General features: G+C 38.9%; 1 protein-coding gene across 1 annotated transcript in view; it reads left to right on the plus strand.

The window, feature by feature from the left end:
- Window positions 1-555: 555 nt before the first annotated feature.
- Window positions 556-19,090, plus strand: part of PDGFD (platelet derived growth factor D) — a 76,135-nt gene continuing 57,600 nt past the window's right edge. The window contains exon 1 of the mRNA XM_053456484.1: window positions 556-832. Within this exon, the coding sequence (XP_053312459.1) occupies window positions 718-832 (115 nt within the window). The 5' untranslated portion in view covers window positions 556-717. The remainder of the gene's footprint in view (window positions 833-19,090) is intronic.

Below are 19,090 nucleotides of genomic sequence, written 5' to 3' on the forward strand. Positions count from 1 at the left end.
ATTGATAAATATTTAAGTAAATTTTTCTATTTCTACAAATGATTTATAAAGCCTGTTTGAACTTGATGCAGGGGCTGAGATAGTTGATATAAAAGTTTGAGTATCCTAGGAGGTGAATGAGCAAGACTCTGGCATCCTCCTGCCTCTGAAAGAGTTAAAGTGGTTTCCCTGCAGTTGTCAGCCCCTGGCTTTTTTCCTGTTTTTCTCTCTGCAGTAATAGTGCTGTTTCCTTCAAGTCTCACACACACCAAGAGCCTTATCCTCATCTGGAGCACTGGAGGAACACGTTGAATCCATCCACAGTTATGTGCTGTTTCTGCAGAAATGCATGCATTGCAGGGGGAGCTTTGGAAATTGTAGCTACCAGCTGTATTAAAAGTCCCAGGATACACAGTCTCCTCCATTAAAAAGAAAAGAAGCACACGTCTGCAAAGACTTCTTGCCAGCAAGTTTTCAACAAAAAAAAAAAAAGAAAAGAAAAAAAAAAAAGAATTAATTCTGCATTGAGTCCCTACATGCTGATGAGGTCTGTGGATGCAATAGAACCACTGCAGCAGACCAACCTGTTACAGCTCCTGTCCTCTAATCTTCATCAGCAAGGAAGACACAAGAGATCCTGGATAAGTAGAGATTGTTTTGCAGGAAGATCTTTGCACCAAGGGCTCTTCTTTTATTCCCCTTTTTTTCATAGAACCCTGTGAACTGCAAGAAATCCCAATGCAGTTGCCTTTGTTTCCAATCATCATCATCTTTGCAAACTTTTGCAGCCAAGGCAGTGGAAACCAGAGTGGACCTTTAAAAGTTATCAGACCTTCGAACCTAAAAAGAGATGGTAAGGATACAATTTATACAACAGGATGCATTCTTTCAATACATTGTATTTCTTTTTTTTTGTTGATCTCTTTTGTGAGAGCTTCTTAACTTTTTTAAGTTTTTTTTGCAAAGCTGTTCTCATTAAGATGTCTTGTACACTCATTCCATGTAATATAAATGTTTGTGCTTCAATGCAGATGTTTATCTTTAACCATGTAGTAACAGGAGCATTCCAAATCCACAAGAAATTGATTTTTTTCTTAATGTAACTGATGGGGTGGGGGTCCATCTTCAGTTACTTGAAGTACCCTTTATTACTTTTGTCTTGATATAATATTTTTTAGATAATTTAGTAGCCATTTCAGTGGGGTCTTGGACTGCAAGACCAGTGGGTACCAAGGAGTTAAACAAGTAAAGGGAATCCTGTTTGTGGATTTCTTCAGTTTCTTGTAGAAGTAGTTTTTTTTACCTCCTTTTTTGCTCAGGGTTGGATCTAGGTGTAGGGATCTTGGGTTTTATGAGTCATTATGAGACTACAAAAAAAAAGTAGAAAAAAAGCAAATAAACCAGAAACAGAACCAAAAATGTAAAATATGTGAGGGGGGTTACAAACTCTCATGGTGATCATGTTTCAGAAGTTCCCAGGTATGCTAAAGAATCCTTGGCAGACCAAGTAGATCTCTTTAATTTTGATTGTAAAGGGGTTTTTTTTGTACCAAGTTTAAATTAATGTAAAGTGCTGAAAATACTGTAGTTTCACATGACTGTGCTTTTTTTTGTTCTTCATCTGTTTTTTCCATCTCTTAAAATGGAAACTCTCTTTTTTTTTTAATTTTAAGTTCTATGCCAAAAAAAATCCACATATGGAAAAGATTCAGTAGGTGTTATAAGAGGAAATAATTTTTATATTTTTATATAATGTGTAGAATGTATCTATCTAATGTAATCTATATATTCTCTCCTGAGTTGCCCAGATCTGTGGATCATGTATGTCAGTTTTATGGAAGGACATAACCTAAGTAGAATGCTTAGAAGGGGTTACTAATGCTTACAGAGGCAACCTGGAAACACATTAATATTAAGTAACAATATAAATATTAAGTAATGTAGTTTCTATCCGCTCTGTAACATGTAGGTGTCAATGTACATTCTGTCTTATGTTTGGAATGGCTGTGTTCCTGGAATCCACCTTTCCATGTGGCTGACTTTGCAGTCCTTTTCTGCTTACAAATGATTCCTTCTGCAGAATTGTTTTACTGAGAATTAAACTGCATAGTCCACTGCTCTGATAAAACCAAGTGTGCCATTACGCATAGCATGGTCCTGTTTTGTGCCAGAAAACCCTAGCTACTTTAATTGGAGGGTTTTTTTTAATTCACTAAAGATTTGCAGGAGGGCTGCAGTTTCATGGAGATGGTTATATATTGTAAGACTGACTTTGGCAAGTTCTAGCTCTGTATAATGGATAGTTTAAATCACTGAGATGTGTCTTTAAAGGGACATTCTAGCCATCACATTCACCCTTTATGCATATGATAGCTGAAAGGTCCCTTTAAAGTATGATGGTGCCCCCCTTGAAAATGCATGGGGGGGATTCTGCAGAAATCCCCCCTCCCCGGCTATTTTCCATACATGACATATGTGCTGGACGAATACAACTCCTTCCATGTGATAATATTGCCAATCAGCTCCAACGCTGGCTCAGCGAACCTTGCCGGGAATATTATACTGTCTCTTTAAAGAACGCGCACGGGATTAACTATGCATTATACAGGGCCAACAAAAACCAACAACTCCCAGTTTAGTGAATAAACTACAGTTCAGCAAGGGATGTTTGTTACATCATTAATCATTAACTAGCCTGCTTTAGTGATGGAGAGAAAATGCATCTTTAATGTGCACGCGGTAAAGAAATATGTCATCAGACATCATCTTCCCATACAGCCAGCCCTTCTCCGCTAAGCATTGCTCAGCATTCTAGCACCCAGCTGATGAATGTCTCGGAAGACAGTACAGCACCGACATGGAGTAAACCTTTGGGGGTTATGGATGTGTTAAAGCCGTACTGGGTTATAGAGTTAATCCCAGACTAGTCCAAACTGCTTGTGAACAGCTGGTCATTGGGCAACTGTCTCCCCCCCCCCAGAAACACTTGGAAACATTCAGATACAGGTGTTTGCACAAGGGGCTTTTAAAAACAGATTTCCAGTGTTGTTTTTTTTTCATTCCATCATATTTTCTTCAACATGCTCCTTCAGATTTAAATGGAATTTATTTGAAAGTAGCTTCCTTTGGCCAATTCAGTCACCATTGTGCTGTGTCCTTGAAGAGAGTCTTTAGTGATTGTGAAACTAAAATCGCTCTTTTGCTTTCTTATTGTGTTTGTCATGAAGAATAGTAAAGAAGCACTAGTGAGTTGTATTACGTTAACCAGAGACAATATTTCTTCTCCCAAACGTGCGTTTTCTACTTTTTATAATTAAATATTAGACAATCTGTAAATGTAGCGGTTTGAAAAAATAAAGCTGTCTAACCCCAAAATGGCATAAAATTGGTTTATGATTGCGATCAACAGTGGAGCCATAAGAAGGGCTCATGGCACCTGGAGAGGGTCAAAGATCTTCTGGAAGTGGGAGCAGGGTACTGCTGCTGGGCGGCTCAAGTGTGCCCTTCACCTGGGGCAGTCCTACTGAACAGGGTTAAAGACGAGTTCAATAGCCATCAATATTTATTGTATTTGATTAGTTATTTGTAATGTGGTATTCTAGTTAGGTTATCCTGGTTTTGAAGATTATTTTTGTATTTCCAGGTGCTGAGTGGAGAATAAAGCCACCATTTTTTCAGATGAAATCCAATATCAGGGAGTAGGGATATCTGAGTCTAAGCCTTGAAGTTTTGTTTTCCTTGAACAGGTTTTCTATGGAGTCATGGATTCTTGTAAATCTGTTTTTAGCTGCAGTGCCTTGGGCCATGTGTTTCAACTTCAACTGAAGTAGGATGTTACGTTTATATATGATTCCGTTTATATATAGCACCAGCAGATTCCGTAGCGCTGTTACAGTGGAATAATTTAAAACCACACGCAATAACAAACTGGTACAAAAGAAGAGGGCCCTGCTCTTGAGAGCTTACAATCTAGTCGGTGGTTGAGGGAGAAATGAAACGGTAGGAGAGCTTGCAATGAACGCGTCTGTCTTTCATTACAGCTGAATGTGGATGACTCCAATATTAGGAGCTGCTTACAAGTAGATCCCAGACCTTTGCACACATGAACATGTATACAGAAAACATTCCAGTATCATATATCCACCACTCTGCACAATGGATACATTGGACATAATTAGATTTACAGAAGCAAAAGGTAAGGAGGGCCCTGTTCAACCAAACTTACATTCTAATAAAGGGGTGCATATATCCAGTCCCTGTGTGTGCAAAACAGGCACCCCCTTATCTGAAAACAAGGAGTTTTAGGTTTCTTTTTAGTTGCGATGCCTGGACTATCCAAAAATGGTGGCCTCTTAGAGCTATGCACCCCTAAACTGGAAGCACATAAGGGTTTATTACACAAGAAATGTGCCTTCAGGTGCCTTCAGGTGCTCATCACAGCGCATAAACCAGATTTACAATCAATCCCACTGTAAAACTCCATACAATTGCAGACATTTGATATAAATGGGGTGGCTTAATATACTGAACAACTTTTAGAGGATGACCATAGGTATACAAATATAAGTCATGATTTACACAGTTAAAGTTTATGAGATTAGTTGTTTTAGATTCCACTGGCCATCTGCTAAAAGATTTAATACATAAAATCTAAAAATGTCATAGTTCCAATTCCGGTGACAAAATCAGGATTATTTTAAGTTTATGATATTAGTATGCGAAATCATGCTGATAATGAACATGTCCTGTTATTCTCCCAACAGTCAAAGTGTTTAGTTCTTTATATAGTATACCAAGGTGTTATGATAACATAATAGAAGCGAAATGACTAAGCTTCTAGTATTCTTATAAAAAACATAATACATTTCCAGTGGGAAAAAAAATATAGGTTTTATTCTCGTAGGAACCCCCATACCCCACTACACACAAAATAAACTTATTCTTCCTGCGTTCATTTCTTTTTTTTTTTACACTATCAATGAAATCAAAGGTGCAGCTTCAACAGCAGACCGATGTTCCATACAGTACTTCATTATACAATTTCCTTTATAATGCCAGGCAGCTTTTGTTTTTTGTGATCAGCCATAGTTGGGGAAGGGGTAGAGAACCACAATGCATGAGATATGGGATTGGCCTCTTGGGCCTCCGTTTAGCCGACCTAATATCCCATAAGTGGTTAAAACTCAAACTTATTCAGAGATTGTCTCTGAATAAATGAAGAATTGTGTTACTGTTCAGGTCAGCTTGGCCACGGGCAATTGCTTCACGTACACACATTTTAACGTTACTGAGAACGTATTCCACATTCACAAAATATTTGCAGAATGCGTTGACCTTTTTTATACAATTAGCCAAAAGTTAGTAATAATTATTCCTTCCTGGTTTGGAACTTGGAATACCCATTACCAACACCTCAGCTGTTCTTTTATCTGCTACACATTTTGTATGCCGCAGATTATAGTCCGGTTCCTTTGAATGAAGATGAAAGCATTTTGTGCTCTCCAAAATCTATAACAACCTTCAACAGAAGCACAATCCACGTGGCTAAGCTGGAAGGTCTGCGGTTCTGCTCTTTATGCCATGACTAAGCTGTATCTGTGGGCTTTAGCTGCTTCTTTTTATAGCAGATGGGATTTTATCTGCAATGTGATTTACCACTATGACAGTTTTAACCCAACGGGTGCCAGAGGGGCAGCGACTTCTGTGTCGTTAGACTTGCACTTGTATAATGAGTCTTTTCTTAACAGTTTCAATACTGGACCACTCACCTTTAGAGATGGCACTGGATGGGCCACTATACATCATGAAATACAAAAACAAAATGTTTTACATAAACAGATTACTTACCTTCCAACTGCCGAGATATTCATTCTGTACCCCCCCTATTGGGTCCCACTCGCCCCCCACTCCACCATCTCAGTATCATGCATGGTGTCATAGCATGCTTCTAATCTTAATGCCCTTAAGCCCTCTCGCCATCATGGACCCTTGTTCTGCAGCAATGTTACCCCCTTTCCTGCTCTTGAACACGTTCCTTTATTTTTAGGCGCCTACAAGCACATGCTGGTGCACAAGTGCCTTTGGCTATGGCAGAGATGATGGCTTCTGTTATTATTTATTACCAGGCATGTGCAAAGTGATTGTTATCATATCACTGGCTAATTCTTGGCACTATTTGATTATATAACCACACATATTGTATGTGAATACCAATTTTATACATGCGTAATGTTTGAAACAGTAATTTGGATCCAAAGCGGAAGAAGGCACCTTGAACAGTGCATCAAGGACTGCGGTTGCATCCATGTTGCCGGGCCCGGACTGGACATCTGGCACAGCGGGCCATGGTTACCGTTAGAGTTGCTTCGGGGCCAGAGCAGGCCATGCAGTGTGTGGCCTTGAGTATCCAGCTACCGTACGTAGGCAGTTGTCCTTAAAGTGCCGCCATGTCATCCCAGTCCAGCTCTTCATGTTACCATTTTTGTTACACAATTGGTCAGTATATGTTTGTATTATATGAAGTATATATGGTTTGTTAATGCACGCATGCTCCCCAAAAGTCTTGATTGCATTCATCACCCCTATTAGGGGTTAAAACTTTACTTGGCAGACAACAGGAATTGGCACGTAACAAGTAAATGTAATGTTACCAGTATTTAAAGACTCATCACTCTTCTTATGTACAGTTCTTATGTAAGGTTCTGTGAAGTAATACAAATTACCACATCTATTATATATATATATATATATATACATATATATATATATATATATATATATATATATAAACATCCACGTCAGTCAATATATACTTATTAGTAGCAAGTGTATAACCATGTAAATATATTTTATATAAAAGTGGTCACCATTCCAGTGTTTGCTTATGTAAGGAGATATTGGGTGACTTACGTTTATCAGAGTTCCATGTTTTATAGACATGGTAGGGACTAGCATTTATAGCAGTGAACGGACTAGGGTTGAGTGGTGCTAGGCTGTGCTGAGGCTCTATGTGATCCTTAGCCCTTGAGAATGTAAAATTGTCTAGGATGTCTGACATTCAGCTGTAAGACTTGAGAACTACCGTAGTTAACGTTTATATTATTCAGGATAATATTTTTGGGAAATATGTTGGAGACCATCCTCTAGTACTTATTTGGTTTACAAACAGACCACAACGTCACATTGATTCAGCTCTTTGTGGGGCCATGAACCATGAAATGTTCTCTCACAACTAGTAAAGACATCAAACATATTTTAGCAAGTTCACCAAAAGTCCTATGTGAGGGGATCCCTGATGAGTTTAATCTGAGTTGTATCAGTATGAGCATGATTTTTGCCCAGTAAATACCTCCATGTCCCCTACCTGGTTGTGTTCTCAAGGCCTTCGGTGAGAAGATTCCTACCCTATCTTTATATTTACATTACAAAATATCTGAAATGTTCCAATGTTGTTTCCCATTTGATAAAATCTCTTATTTCGGCGTATGTCTTCATTCCGCTTCATTTACTCTTAACCCATGGGGGGGAATCTAGTCCACTAGAAATATCCTTTTGAATTCTACATCATGTGATATAATATGTGATTTGGGGATGTAATATGTGGCTATAGGAGTGCTTGTGTTGTGTACGTTTAAGGCAGATGTGCCATTTTGTAAGTCTGGCTATGGGTTTGAACCACAGGTCATGCTTGAGTCCATTTACACTGTTAATTCAAATTATACTCCAATTATACTTTACTTAAACTTGAATATCTATATATCCTTATTCTTTCTCCCGTTACCAATGGGTTGTACCTTTAGCTTGTGTTAAACCTCTATTAGGTTTGACAATACAGCACACGGCGAAGAAGATTTTATGGTATTCTTCATATGGCTGCTTTCTGAAATAGTAAACTAGAGGAACACAAAGAATGTATCTATGATTAGAGTTATTCTGTATGAGAAGCCTGGTCGAAGGTTTATAGATCCTGACATATATCTAAAGGGAAAATATGAGGCTAAATTGTGTCTTTCGCTTTTACCATACAGAACTTATTGCACAGTTCGTTCCTCAACTGAACTGCGTCTTCTTAAAAGGACATAAGGTTGTGACTCAAACTCCCAATTTAGCTCAAATCAATATTTCATAATATAGGGCTTTAGAAACATCTTTGTTGGTAAGAATGCTCAATGTGATGTCTGCATTATGGGCCTTAGGATTGTCAAAAGGAATTAGGTTATCTTTGAATGCATCTCAAAGTGACCTACAAAAAATAAGAGAGTGCATCAAATGCATTTTAAAACTGGTGGTTTATTTCGGGATGACGGCGGAAGATTACTTGAAATGTCTACTTTCATGGAGCGTGGTGTTTATATTTGATAACCTGGTAAAAAAAATTGAAGCAATAAAGTCACGTTTCCTTTACTGTTGATAAAACATGAATGTTTGAAATATGAGAATATATGGATTCGTGCGATATGGTCTCAGGATGATGCACGGTGGATGTTTCTATAATGCAGTCCTGGGTTCACATAGGCTTTACAGATTGAGAAATATGGAACCCTCAGAGCTCACTACAGTTAAAGGTGCTGCGCCATTGAGACATTGCATTAAAGGGACACTTCAGTAGAGGACTGCATTGGGAGGCAGGTCCTGCTTGCGGGTGCGGGCGGTCTTGCCTTCGCGCTGCTCCTTTACAGTGTCTCTTCTCTTGCTCCGCCTAGGAACAAAGCAGAGTCACTTGATGTGATGTCACTTCCCGTGACTCCGCCTTATTCCTGGGCGGAGCAAGAGAAGAGACACTGTGAGGGAGCAACTCGAGGGCAGCCTTGCGGGACTGCAAGGGAAATCTGCAGTTCAGGTAAGGAGATGGGCGGGTTTGGCCACAAATGTGGCGGGAGCGTGCGGGTGTGGAACACCCACATTGCGGGAGCTGGCGGCATTGGGCAAAAAATCAGTGGGAGCGGGACTAAAAAAAAAAGCAGTCCCGCGCAATGCTCTACACTCCAGCTATAATTGACATTCTTACCTCGTTGAAAATGAATGGAAGGAAACAACAGAATCCCCTTCTTTGCTTTTGCCCACTTACCCCACCCCCAGATCCATAGTTTGCAGAGATCTGTTTAGCCAAACATATCCTCGCTTGCCACTGCGCATGCACACTATACTCACAGGAAGCGAGCTCCAGCACTGGCTCGTACGAGAGTTTGGGGGATCTAATAAAATAAACCGACACACGCAAGCAGGAAGAGCTTCCATTGATTTCCGTCCAGAGATTGGCTGCAGATTGGCAACAGAGGGGTCAGAGCACTGCAACCCTGGAGCTCTAGCTTCTCCTAAAGGCAATTGTGATTTTTTTTTATTATTATTATTATTATTTTTTTTTTGTTTTGTTTGATAAACACATGTATTTTACAAACGAGGTATTTAATATTCATTCTTTAGAGGTGGTATGTTAACTGCATAAAAAACATAACAGAAAACTACTTCCTATCAGCACCTGGTTTTGTGTCAAAGACGAAGATAAACTAAAATTTTACTGGATTTAAGAACGTTTTTCTGGGAATGGCTTGGGCATTTGCTGCAGTTAGTTACAAAAGTGTTGAATTCACCAATATATGTGAAAAGGCACCTTTAATTTACTTTTTTTAAAAAAAAAATACTTGTACTGTGCTAATTCAAAAATCGGAGACGTAAGAGGTAAGACAGATAAGTTATAGATAAAACAGACGGATCAAATTGGCCAATTGGCAAAAGGTCCATTTCTTGCCATTAACGTTGTACACGATATGATTAACTGGCGCATTTATTTCCAAGATATACGGATACTCCTCTGCCAAGAACTGTCAACTCTTGCTACCTCTTTGTTAATTGTTAATTGCCAATTGATTTTGCTGTTTCCTTGGCTATAATATATTAGCCATTTTGTGACTCTATTGATAACCGTTGCCGTTTTAGACTCAATTTCATTCGTTGACAATATCTAATTTTTTTAAAAATATTCCAGTGTTTGAAAAAAAAAAAAAAATGACAATTCAGCACAAAAAATGCTGAGTTCAAAATGTTGAAATAAGGGATGACTGATTTGTACATATTGGTGCTGAACGCTTATACAAGAGGCTTATCTCTTCACTCAGGGGGGAAAAAACCAAGGTCCGCTCTACCCGATGTCCCAGTAAATCCCCTTGAAACATACTGCTTGGAGAAGGGTTTTTCAGTATAGCCCTCGTCGAAATAGATGGGGGGGTTGAATTGGTTCCAACTCTCAGAAACACTCCCAACACTCGGATTTGTCATTTGATTCAGGGTATCCTCAAAGTGGGAATGACAAATTGTGGTCTATCAGTCTTGAAACCAACGTTACATTGTTCACTAAGATCATATAGATAAGATAGCTGAGCGAGATATGAAGATTTATGTAAATAACCCAAATTTGGCCCAATCTGCAGACTAAAGACACCTGTAAAATCTGGCAGAAAATGGCAGTTCACGGCATCGTACAGCATGTAACACTTCCTGAATTAACGTCACAACACACTTGATGCACACAAGCATGAAAACACAACTCAGAGAAACACATTTTCTCGGGGTGGAATGTGCTGTTAGCTCTAGTGATTAGAATGATGTGTATTAGAATATAAGTGTAGACATGGCGGGTGCTCACGTGAGGGAGAGTTGAGTTAATGCTAAATTTAGGAGATGTGGACAGCAACTATGAAAAAGTTCCAAACGTTTTCAGGATATCTTCACATCTTGGGAAAAGAAAAAATGTCAGGTTAATAGGGAGGAGGTTTAATTGCACCTCCCCCAACACATTAATAAGGTTTTGGTAGCAGTATAAACTGCTTTGTGTGTCCACTATGTAGGAGGTGAGAGTAGGTTCTCACCCTATTGAGAGTGTGCCTTGACGTGGCGGGTGAGCTTAATTATGCTTTGGCCAATTCATATAACCAAAACCTCTCATTTATATTATGTTTATATATTTGTTGCCAACTTTATTAGGGTAAGAAGCGCAGACAGTTTTTGTTTTTTGTATCTTCACATCTTGTCTGGAAGTTCAATCGGTCGCTAATCAGTTGCTAATTACAGAACAACCTGATCGTTTGTAAAGATATCCCCAAACCCTGAATTGGTTGAGAGAGATTTGGAGAACATAGTTGAAAAACCACTGCTCTAAAATGTAACTATAGATTTTATACTCCTTTTATAGTTTTTATGTAGGCTTTTATATATATATCTATAGTTACGTGGCTGTAAATGAATTAAAAAGGGATTTTTTTTAACTAGTATTACGGATAACAGACGGTGAAGTAATGAACAATGATCACACATCCTTAGTGCAATGACATCAGTAAGAAGGCTTAGAAAGGAAATCAGATGACATGGAAGGAAGTTGCTATTGCACATTTAAATAGTAAATAATTAACAATAATGGGAAAGGAAGTGCAGACTGTGCACAGATACTAATTAGTACCTAAATAAGGATCCTTTGAAGATAGGATAGAAGGTTTGATTTTGTGATTGTTTGAATTCTGCTTGTATGTTGTGGGTTGTTAAATGATAAACTGATAATGCTGCCTAAACCTAATGTCTTTTGGGTAATTGTATATTGAAGAGCTGTTTGGGTTATTGGGATGGTCGGAACCAAACAAGGTGAGTCCGTTCTCGCACTCTACACGGCAATTAATTTAAATTGTCCGTGTGTCTAAGCCGTGGAGTCCATGTAGATATGGACTGTCAGGTAGGCTGCCCAGAAAAACAGAATTTCTGCTGTCAAGACAGTCGAGATAAAATTGCGACAGCTGGCAGCCATGACGTAATTCTAAAACATTGATTCTATAACAATGATAACAACACAGCACAAAGGAAAGCATACAAATATATTGTTTCTGTTAATGTTTAATTGAATCCTAATCATTTTTGAAGTGGATCAATGCCTGTTTTTAAATCTTGAATTTTGTTAATAACAACCCTGTGTAATATTGTTTACAGATGACAAGCAATGGGTGGTTAAACAGCTTCCCAGCAGAAGTGGTAGAGGTTTACGCAGTAAGGGAATTTAAATATGCATGGTATAGGCATATGGCTATCCTGAATCATTGGCTAATAAAAGTCTTTACAGCAAGAAAAATGGGCAGATTAGTCAGGCCGAACTGTTCTTACACACCTCATATGTGTAAGTAAGGAATCCCAGTTACCTTTCCTCGAAATCTGCATTATTGTTCCTCCCCATTGAGTTATCACTCTCTCTGTTATTGTTGTTGGCTCAGGCAGCCTTTGGAATGATTGAATGAGGAAAAAGAGAGACAATGTTAAGGCAAGGAATTGATTTAGATGATGCAGGCCCTACAGCTGACTAACACAGATCTAAAGAACATCCAGAAGGTAAACTCAAACGAAATGTTCTCCAAGTTGTTTACACCGATTTACAAACAAAAAGCACAAGCTGTGGCTAGTCTAAATATACAAGTTTAGTGATTCCAAAAGCTGTGGCAGTTCTCCTTTAAGCAACATTAGAAGACAGCTTGTTATGTTGGCATTGTGTTGTCCTACTACAAAATAGGGCTGTCTACATTGGTCATGGCACTCATTATTGTCTTAGATCTGTCTTAATACTTGTGAGGTCAACTCTTCCTGATGGACTATTTTGGACCACCGTAAGGATACTCTAATTCTGCCATCTCCCTCCACCATTTAAGGTCTCCAGATCAGAATCTTTTGTTGGCTGGTGTGTCAAGAGGCAGGGACGACAGTGCCAATGCCAAATGTTGGTGAGATCAGAGTTCAGCTGCAGAGCACCAGGTGGCGGCCATGTAGGAGGTGCAATGGAGGTCTAAGCTCCAACAGCACAGACCTTCATTGATTCTAAAGCTCCATGGGCCTGTCGGGTGAGATCAGAGGATCTGTCTCTGAAAAGAGAACTGTTTCAGGTATGCTCTGCTGCCAGTTTAGGTCAAACCTTCTTCCCGATCTCAGTAAAGCTACTGAAGCTAAGAAAATGTAGAATTTGAAACATTTTTTAAACAAAATTGCTATTCCAACTCACGTGCAGTAGCAATTGATATAGAACTTGATATGTTTTAAACTGTCGGCAAAGTAGTCAGTGAAAAACTGATTTAAGATAAACCTAAACCATGAAAAAATGCATAATTTACAAAAATAATCACAATACACAAAATATCAGTCGCATTGATTGAGCAGATTGTTGGAAAACAGGAAACCGTTACGTAACACTCAAATTATTGTGTTTTTTTTTCCAGTCATCAGCCATGGGTTTTATCTTAATCCTCGCAGTAAATTATATTTTCTATGGGGGACTTAACTTTCAAGCTTCAACTGAAACACAGAACTTAAAATGACTCTAAAACCATGAGAATTATGTTCGTTTTTAAAGCCATTATAATGATCTGGATTAACCATCTGTTGAATTTAGTGATAGCTTTTTTTTCCCGTGCTAATTATACAATTTTGTGTTGAGCTTCTGATATCTAAGCATGTTTCTAGCTCCCTAGGTGTTCTATATGTCAGGCACCCCATAGTGCATGCATTTGCCTGCTAAAAAAAAAAAGTCTCACGGTGGGGCCTACTAGCAAGCTCAGTACCATGGCAAACCTCCTAGTGTCCCGATTTTCAGGAACTGTCCCACATAGGGACCTCATGGTCCCACGTTTGCACGTATTGAGGATCATGAGCCTGCTGGGGAGATCCTCTGACCCCCTAATTGCCCCAGGGAGCTGTAAGATTTATGAAAGCCTATGCAGCACAGACCTCATTATGGCTCCTCTGCATGGCTGGAGGTGGGTGGGTTTGCTGGGGCAGGGTAAGAGGCAATCGAGAGCCAGGACTATGGACTTACCCTGGTACTTTGCATCGCAATGAGGCAGAACGCCTGGGTGTGAGCTTCAGTATATTGCCGTACACTACATTGGAGTTGTGGATAAGGTCTGTGCTGCAAAAGCACAAACCACTTTTTGATTTTAGAGTCCACTATGCCATTGTACAGATGCAATATACAATACGATGCTGCTATATAAAACAATAAATCAGAAAAAATGATAATAAGGCTCAGAGTTCTCTAATCGGCACATGATTCCCAGTGCCCTGGGTCAGCCCACCAGGACAAGCCTCGGATAATTGGGACCATCCCATGGAAAACAGCATGGTTGGAAGATATGAAGTAACAATCGTGTAAATTCTGTCGACAGGGAGATAACTTTTTTTAGTAGTTTCACGTTAGTGATATTAACTTTCATAGCATATTCTACCTTCCTGTGCTGTTTCACATTCATAAGCAAATGCAGCCAGAAACATAAGCCTTGGTCTTGAAATACCAACCTACACATTGCATAAACCATTAGGAATTATGTGAAACAGATATTGTTTTAGTCATCATTGCTAAATTATCTTTTGTTTATACACTTTCTATCTTCCGGCTCAGATGTTTCTTTAGCCTTTAGATAAAGATAAGAATCCTGCACTAGAAATGAAAATGTAATCTAAACAATGGTTTAGTTTGAATCCGTATCATTAGTCATCTCATTTTAAATAACCCTTTACAAAAACTACCTTGCACCATTTTTAAACAGTAGCAAGAAGTAAGGGATCCTTTTCACAGTAATGGTGCAAAAAGTGAACCCTTGGATTTAAGAACTGGTTGAACCTCCTTTGGCAGCAATAACCCTAAGCTCCTCCATATTGCTAGAATGTCTTGTGTGGACCGCTCTTCTGATGTCGTTCCAAACATCTCTAATGGGTTTAGGTCTGGGGTCTGTCTGGGCCACGACTTTTTTTCTTTTTTTGGAAATCATTGTATAGTATGTTTTACATTAATGGGCTTCACAAATGGCATGATGTTTTCATGTGTTTTTACACCATACGTAATGCTGAGTGTTCTTCACAGACAATTCAACCTTGGTTTCATCAGTCCACACATTTTCCCCGTAGTGTCAAGGTACTCTTTGGCAAACTTCAGGCAAACGGTGATTTTAATGTAATTAGTTAAATTGGAGAACAGCAGCTTCCTCTGTGGTGTCCTGCCATGAACTCCATGCATCAGTAAAATGATATATTAGAGAATACACCCAGCAGACAAGGTATTTTATTGAATATCATCCTTAATCGCTAAGTTTAGGTTATTAAGAACTATTAGAAACAGCTTTGTGACTGGGCCACATATAGTATATGTACCCAAACTAGAACCTTCTGTTCTTATGAATGCTTATTGTAACCCCCACACTCCAGCCCAGTGAGTGTATCTAGCCCCTCTCTCTCATCGGTAGTGGGCAGAAGGCCCAACTGGACGATCAGGCTCCTTGGTGCACCATTGCTTCATGGGTCGGCTGGGGAGAACCCCTTTATAACTGGCTTTTATACACTATGGAGGACTGTGCCAACTTGATACAGCTTCCATAGCAAACATACTCTGCACCAAATTAACCCAGCGTTCTCAGATATGACATCATGTCTTGGCAAACAGCATAGAGGATAGCAGCTTCGGAGGTAAGTGGTATGGAGCAGCTTGGTCAACCCCCTGGGTCAGGCCTTGAGCAAAGTTCCGCCAAATTATGTTTTCTGGGCCAATGTATAATTCCCAGGGGCAGGTACTGTATTCCACCGTTAATTTCCTCAACATGCAGAAACAGATTATGAAATCAGATAGGAACTGTCGTTATTTATCAACAATCAAAAACCAGAATATTTTTTAATGATTGCTTTGTGTGTAGGACGTTGCATTTCTCGGGTGCCAGTAAGTCTGAACTTTTTTGTGTGTGTTTCCTAAAGGTGTAGTTTTACAAAAGCATCAAACCTTAGCGATTTACAGTCCTCAATACATTTATCATTTGATTGTTCCCTTGTGGAGTGAGAACTTCATGCTTCCTTATCCATAAACTTAATTTATGACAGGCAGCAACTCTGATGTGCACATGGCTACTAGGTTTCACTTTATTTAAATGTACCTATTTTATAGAGACAATTTGTGTCGTTAAAAGTTATGGAAATATAGGGCATAATTCAATGGACCTGACTAAATCTGGCCGTGGTCAGTATGTACATAGCAGTTCAAAAATGTAAAAAAAAATGAAAAGCAAAAATGCAGTAAGTGACCAAAACGTGTGTCGATTGCCAATACATCTAATTGGGATGGGAAACTTGCAACAACCTTTCCATATAACCCATATAAAGTTCTATAACCGCCACAGTTTTCATTTTAACATATTAAGCATTTTATACTTTTATTTGAACAGTGTGATTGACGACTGATGGGGCATTTTGTTGAATGTAGACTTGTGCATCCGGATTCGTACAAATTGCTAATTTACAGAATTTAGTAAAATTTTGCGATTCGCACAAAGCCACAAAAACGAGGCCGGAGCCCACACGAAGTGGTCAAAGCAAAAAACTGAATTTTCGGCTGAAATTCGCGGGCATTTCACTCTCTCAAACTCTCTCGCTCTCTAAATGTTTCCCTACCTTCCCTGCCCTCCGCTTCTGCCGACCACTTCTGGTTCCGCATCTTCTTGTTCTTCATCTTCTCCCTTCATCCTCTTTCTTCTATTTTTGTCCGGGTCTCTGCAGACATTACCTGGCACAAACTTCCATTTTGGCTGACGTTCACCTTAGTCCAAAATTGAGGCACGTTTGGTCACAATCTCTCCCGTGATTGGAAGCGCCACCATTTTGGCGAAAGTTTGCGCCTGGTAATGTCCGCAGAGATACGAATGAAGATAGAAGATAAAAGACAAGTGGTAGAAGACAGAAGATGCAGAACAAGAACATGTGGAAGTGGTGAGTGAATGAGAGTGAATGTGGGCCCCGGGCAACACATTTCATTCCCGAATTAAAAATCCCCAATGATTTTTGGCCGAACCGAATGAGCAGGAGACGTAATCTGTTGCCCCAAAATGAATGGGCCAGAAACGGACCGGAAAATTTGTTAGAATCGTTTTTTGGCCCATTTGCACGTCTATTAATAAGGGGTGATATGTATATGCAAAGAGGTAGCGGTGCATTTGACAGTCATGATGTGACTTGTAAGAGGCTTGAGCACGCTTACTAATGTGTAAGTAGTGCAGGAGTAGCGGTGTGTTGATGTCTTACGGTACATAACATGTGTTAGCTTTGAAAGGGTTTATTTTTGCTTGACTGCGCATATTGTATGGTGTCTATATTAGAGATCGGATGTCTTCAATGTATGATCAAAAATGTATCCATTTTAGGTGCTTGGATATGGTGCGCTCTTCCTTGAATCACTTTGTTTGTATGATGCACCACTCGATATATCAACTACTCATTTTTTTGAGTAAAGTCATCTATATAGTTTAGGTGATATTGGCAGTGCCCTGCACCTGAATAGAAGTTTTATGCTTCTAAGATGCAATGCCAACTCACCAATGTGCTGTAAAACTAAACTAAAAAGTAGATGGATTTGCTGAAACTACTTAGGTAGTCAACACAATATTTGATCATCATGGCTTCTACCTTTTATGACCTTTGAATATCAGGAAGACCTAAGAAATAATGATAAAAACAAATATATATGGTTCCGTTTAATAAGAAAATAAATCTAGAAAGTAATGATTGCTAAATAAGTTGTAATTTGAAGTTGTAATTATGGAGAAAAGGTTGAGCAAGATCAACTGTTATCCATTGAGTGACGATTAAACTGCAAATTCAGCATCATCAGTCAGCATCGTATTGTATGTTGGGAATTCCCCTTGAACCATACATTATGTTGACCATGTTCACACTCTTGACACACGTCTCCATCCTCGGCATGAGTAATTGTAGTTATGATCCCACACAGTCTGTAGACTACCTAACATTACAATGGCTGCTGAACTTCCTCAACACATGATTCCTATTTACAGGATGCCACTTTACTATTATTATATCTTGAAGCCAGACGATTTATTGAGGAACAACTTAACAATAGACGATATGAACGATGCTATTACTTCCTTTCCTGGAAATAAGTAACTTGGCAATGAAACAGTTCTTATGTTTAAAGCCCATAACTTTTAAATTGCTTTACTTATGTTATCATAACACCCTATTTCTTCCTTCTAGATTCGCTTGTTGAACATTTGATTGACTTTTTCGTAAACCTCGTTCACTATTCAATAATAATTGGGCATTTGGTTACCCAAAAATACAACCCTCTATTTTGAGTGTAAGTGACCTATTTCATGAAATAAAATATCATCTTAATATCATTTATTCCAAAATCCATACTTACCCCCTTCTTTTGACTTGGTTTTGACCACTGATATTGGATCTACTGTGCCAATAATCCAACTCTTATTGCCTAATTGACCAGGAATATTTAAGCAGGCTAACACGCCAAGTTATATTTGTGTTTTCACACAAAGATTAATAAGAAAAAGGATTTTGCGGCATTAGCCTATTAGAAAATGTCTTTAGACAAGTTTATACCTTTTTAGTTGGCCAACATAAAAAAGCTGTAAAGTTACATAAGCAATCAGAACATCAGATCCCTCTTCTTCAGATGAAGATGAATGGTCTCTTCTTCCATCTGAAGAAGAGACTTCTGGGGTTCAGAAATCTTACATAACTTTACAGCTTTTTCTACGGTGGCCCACCTGCCCAGACAACCACCTACCCAGCACTTCTTACAATACATATTTTCAAATGGTGTAACAAAACAACAACTGGCATAGTAAGACAAACCGAACATTAGGTAAAGAGGGCCCTGTTCACAAGCTTTTACTGTAGATGTAATCAAGTTCACCACATGATGAATCCAGAAAAAAATGTTAGTGAGTTCACTTTAGTAAATGTATAGGCTTCCATTCAGCAAGCTGTCCAAACAGTTATTGGTGTTAACAGTGATTGAGATTCAACACCAATGAACCCCTTAATTGTGATCTTAGATTCAAGGTTGGGTCTGCTACAAACAGCTAGATTAAAATCAGTAGACTTCTACAAAACTGTTAGTGGAATGTATTAGCATAATGCACTCACAAGGGTTGTGCATGTAGCACTAAATCTAAATCAAATGAGATCATCTTCAGGTCCACTTTTCACATGTTACCAATCATAAAGTAGAAATAAAAGCAAATTCCACATATCTTAAAACCATAAATAAATACTCATTACCAACAGAAATACCACT

Source organism: Spea bombifrons, chromosome 2, assembly GCF_027358695.1.
Source record: "Spea bombifrons isolate aSpeBom1 chromosome 2, aSpeBom1.2.pri, whole genome shotgun sequence".
In the NCBI taxonomy this organism is placed as follows: domain Eukaryota; kingdom Metazoa; phylum Chordata; class Amphibia; order Anura; family Pelobatidae; genus Spea; species Spea bombifrons.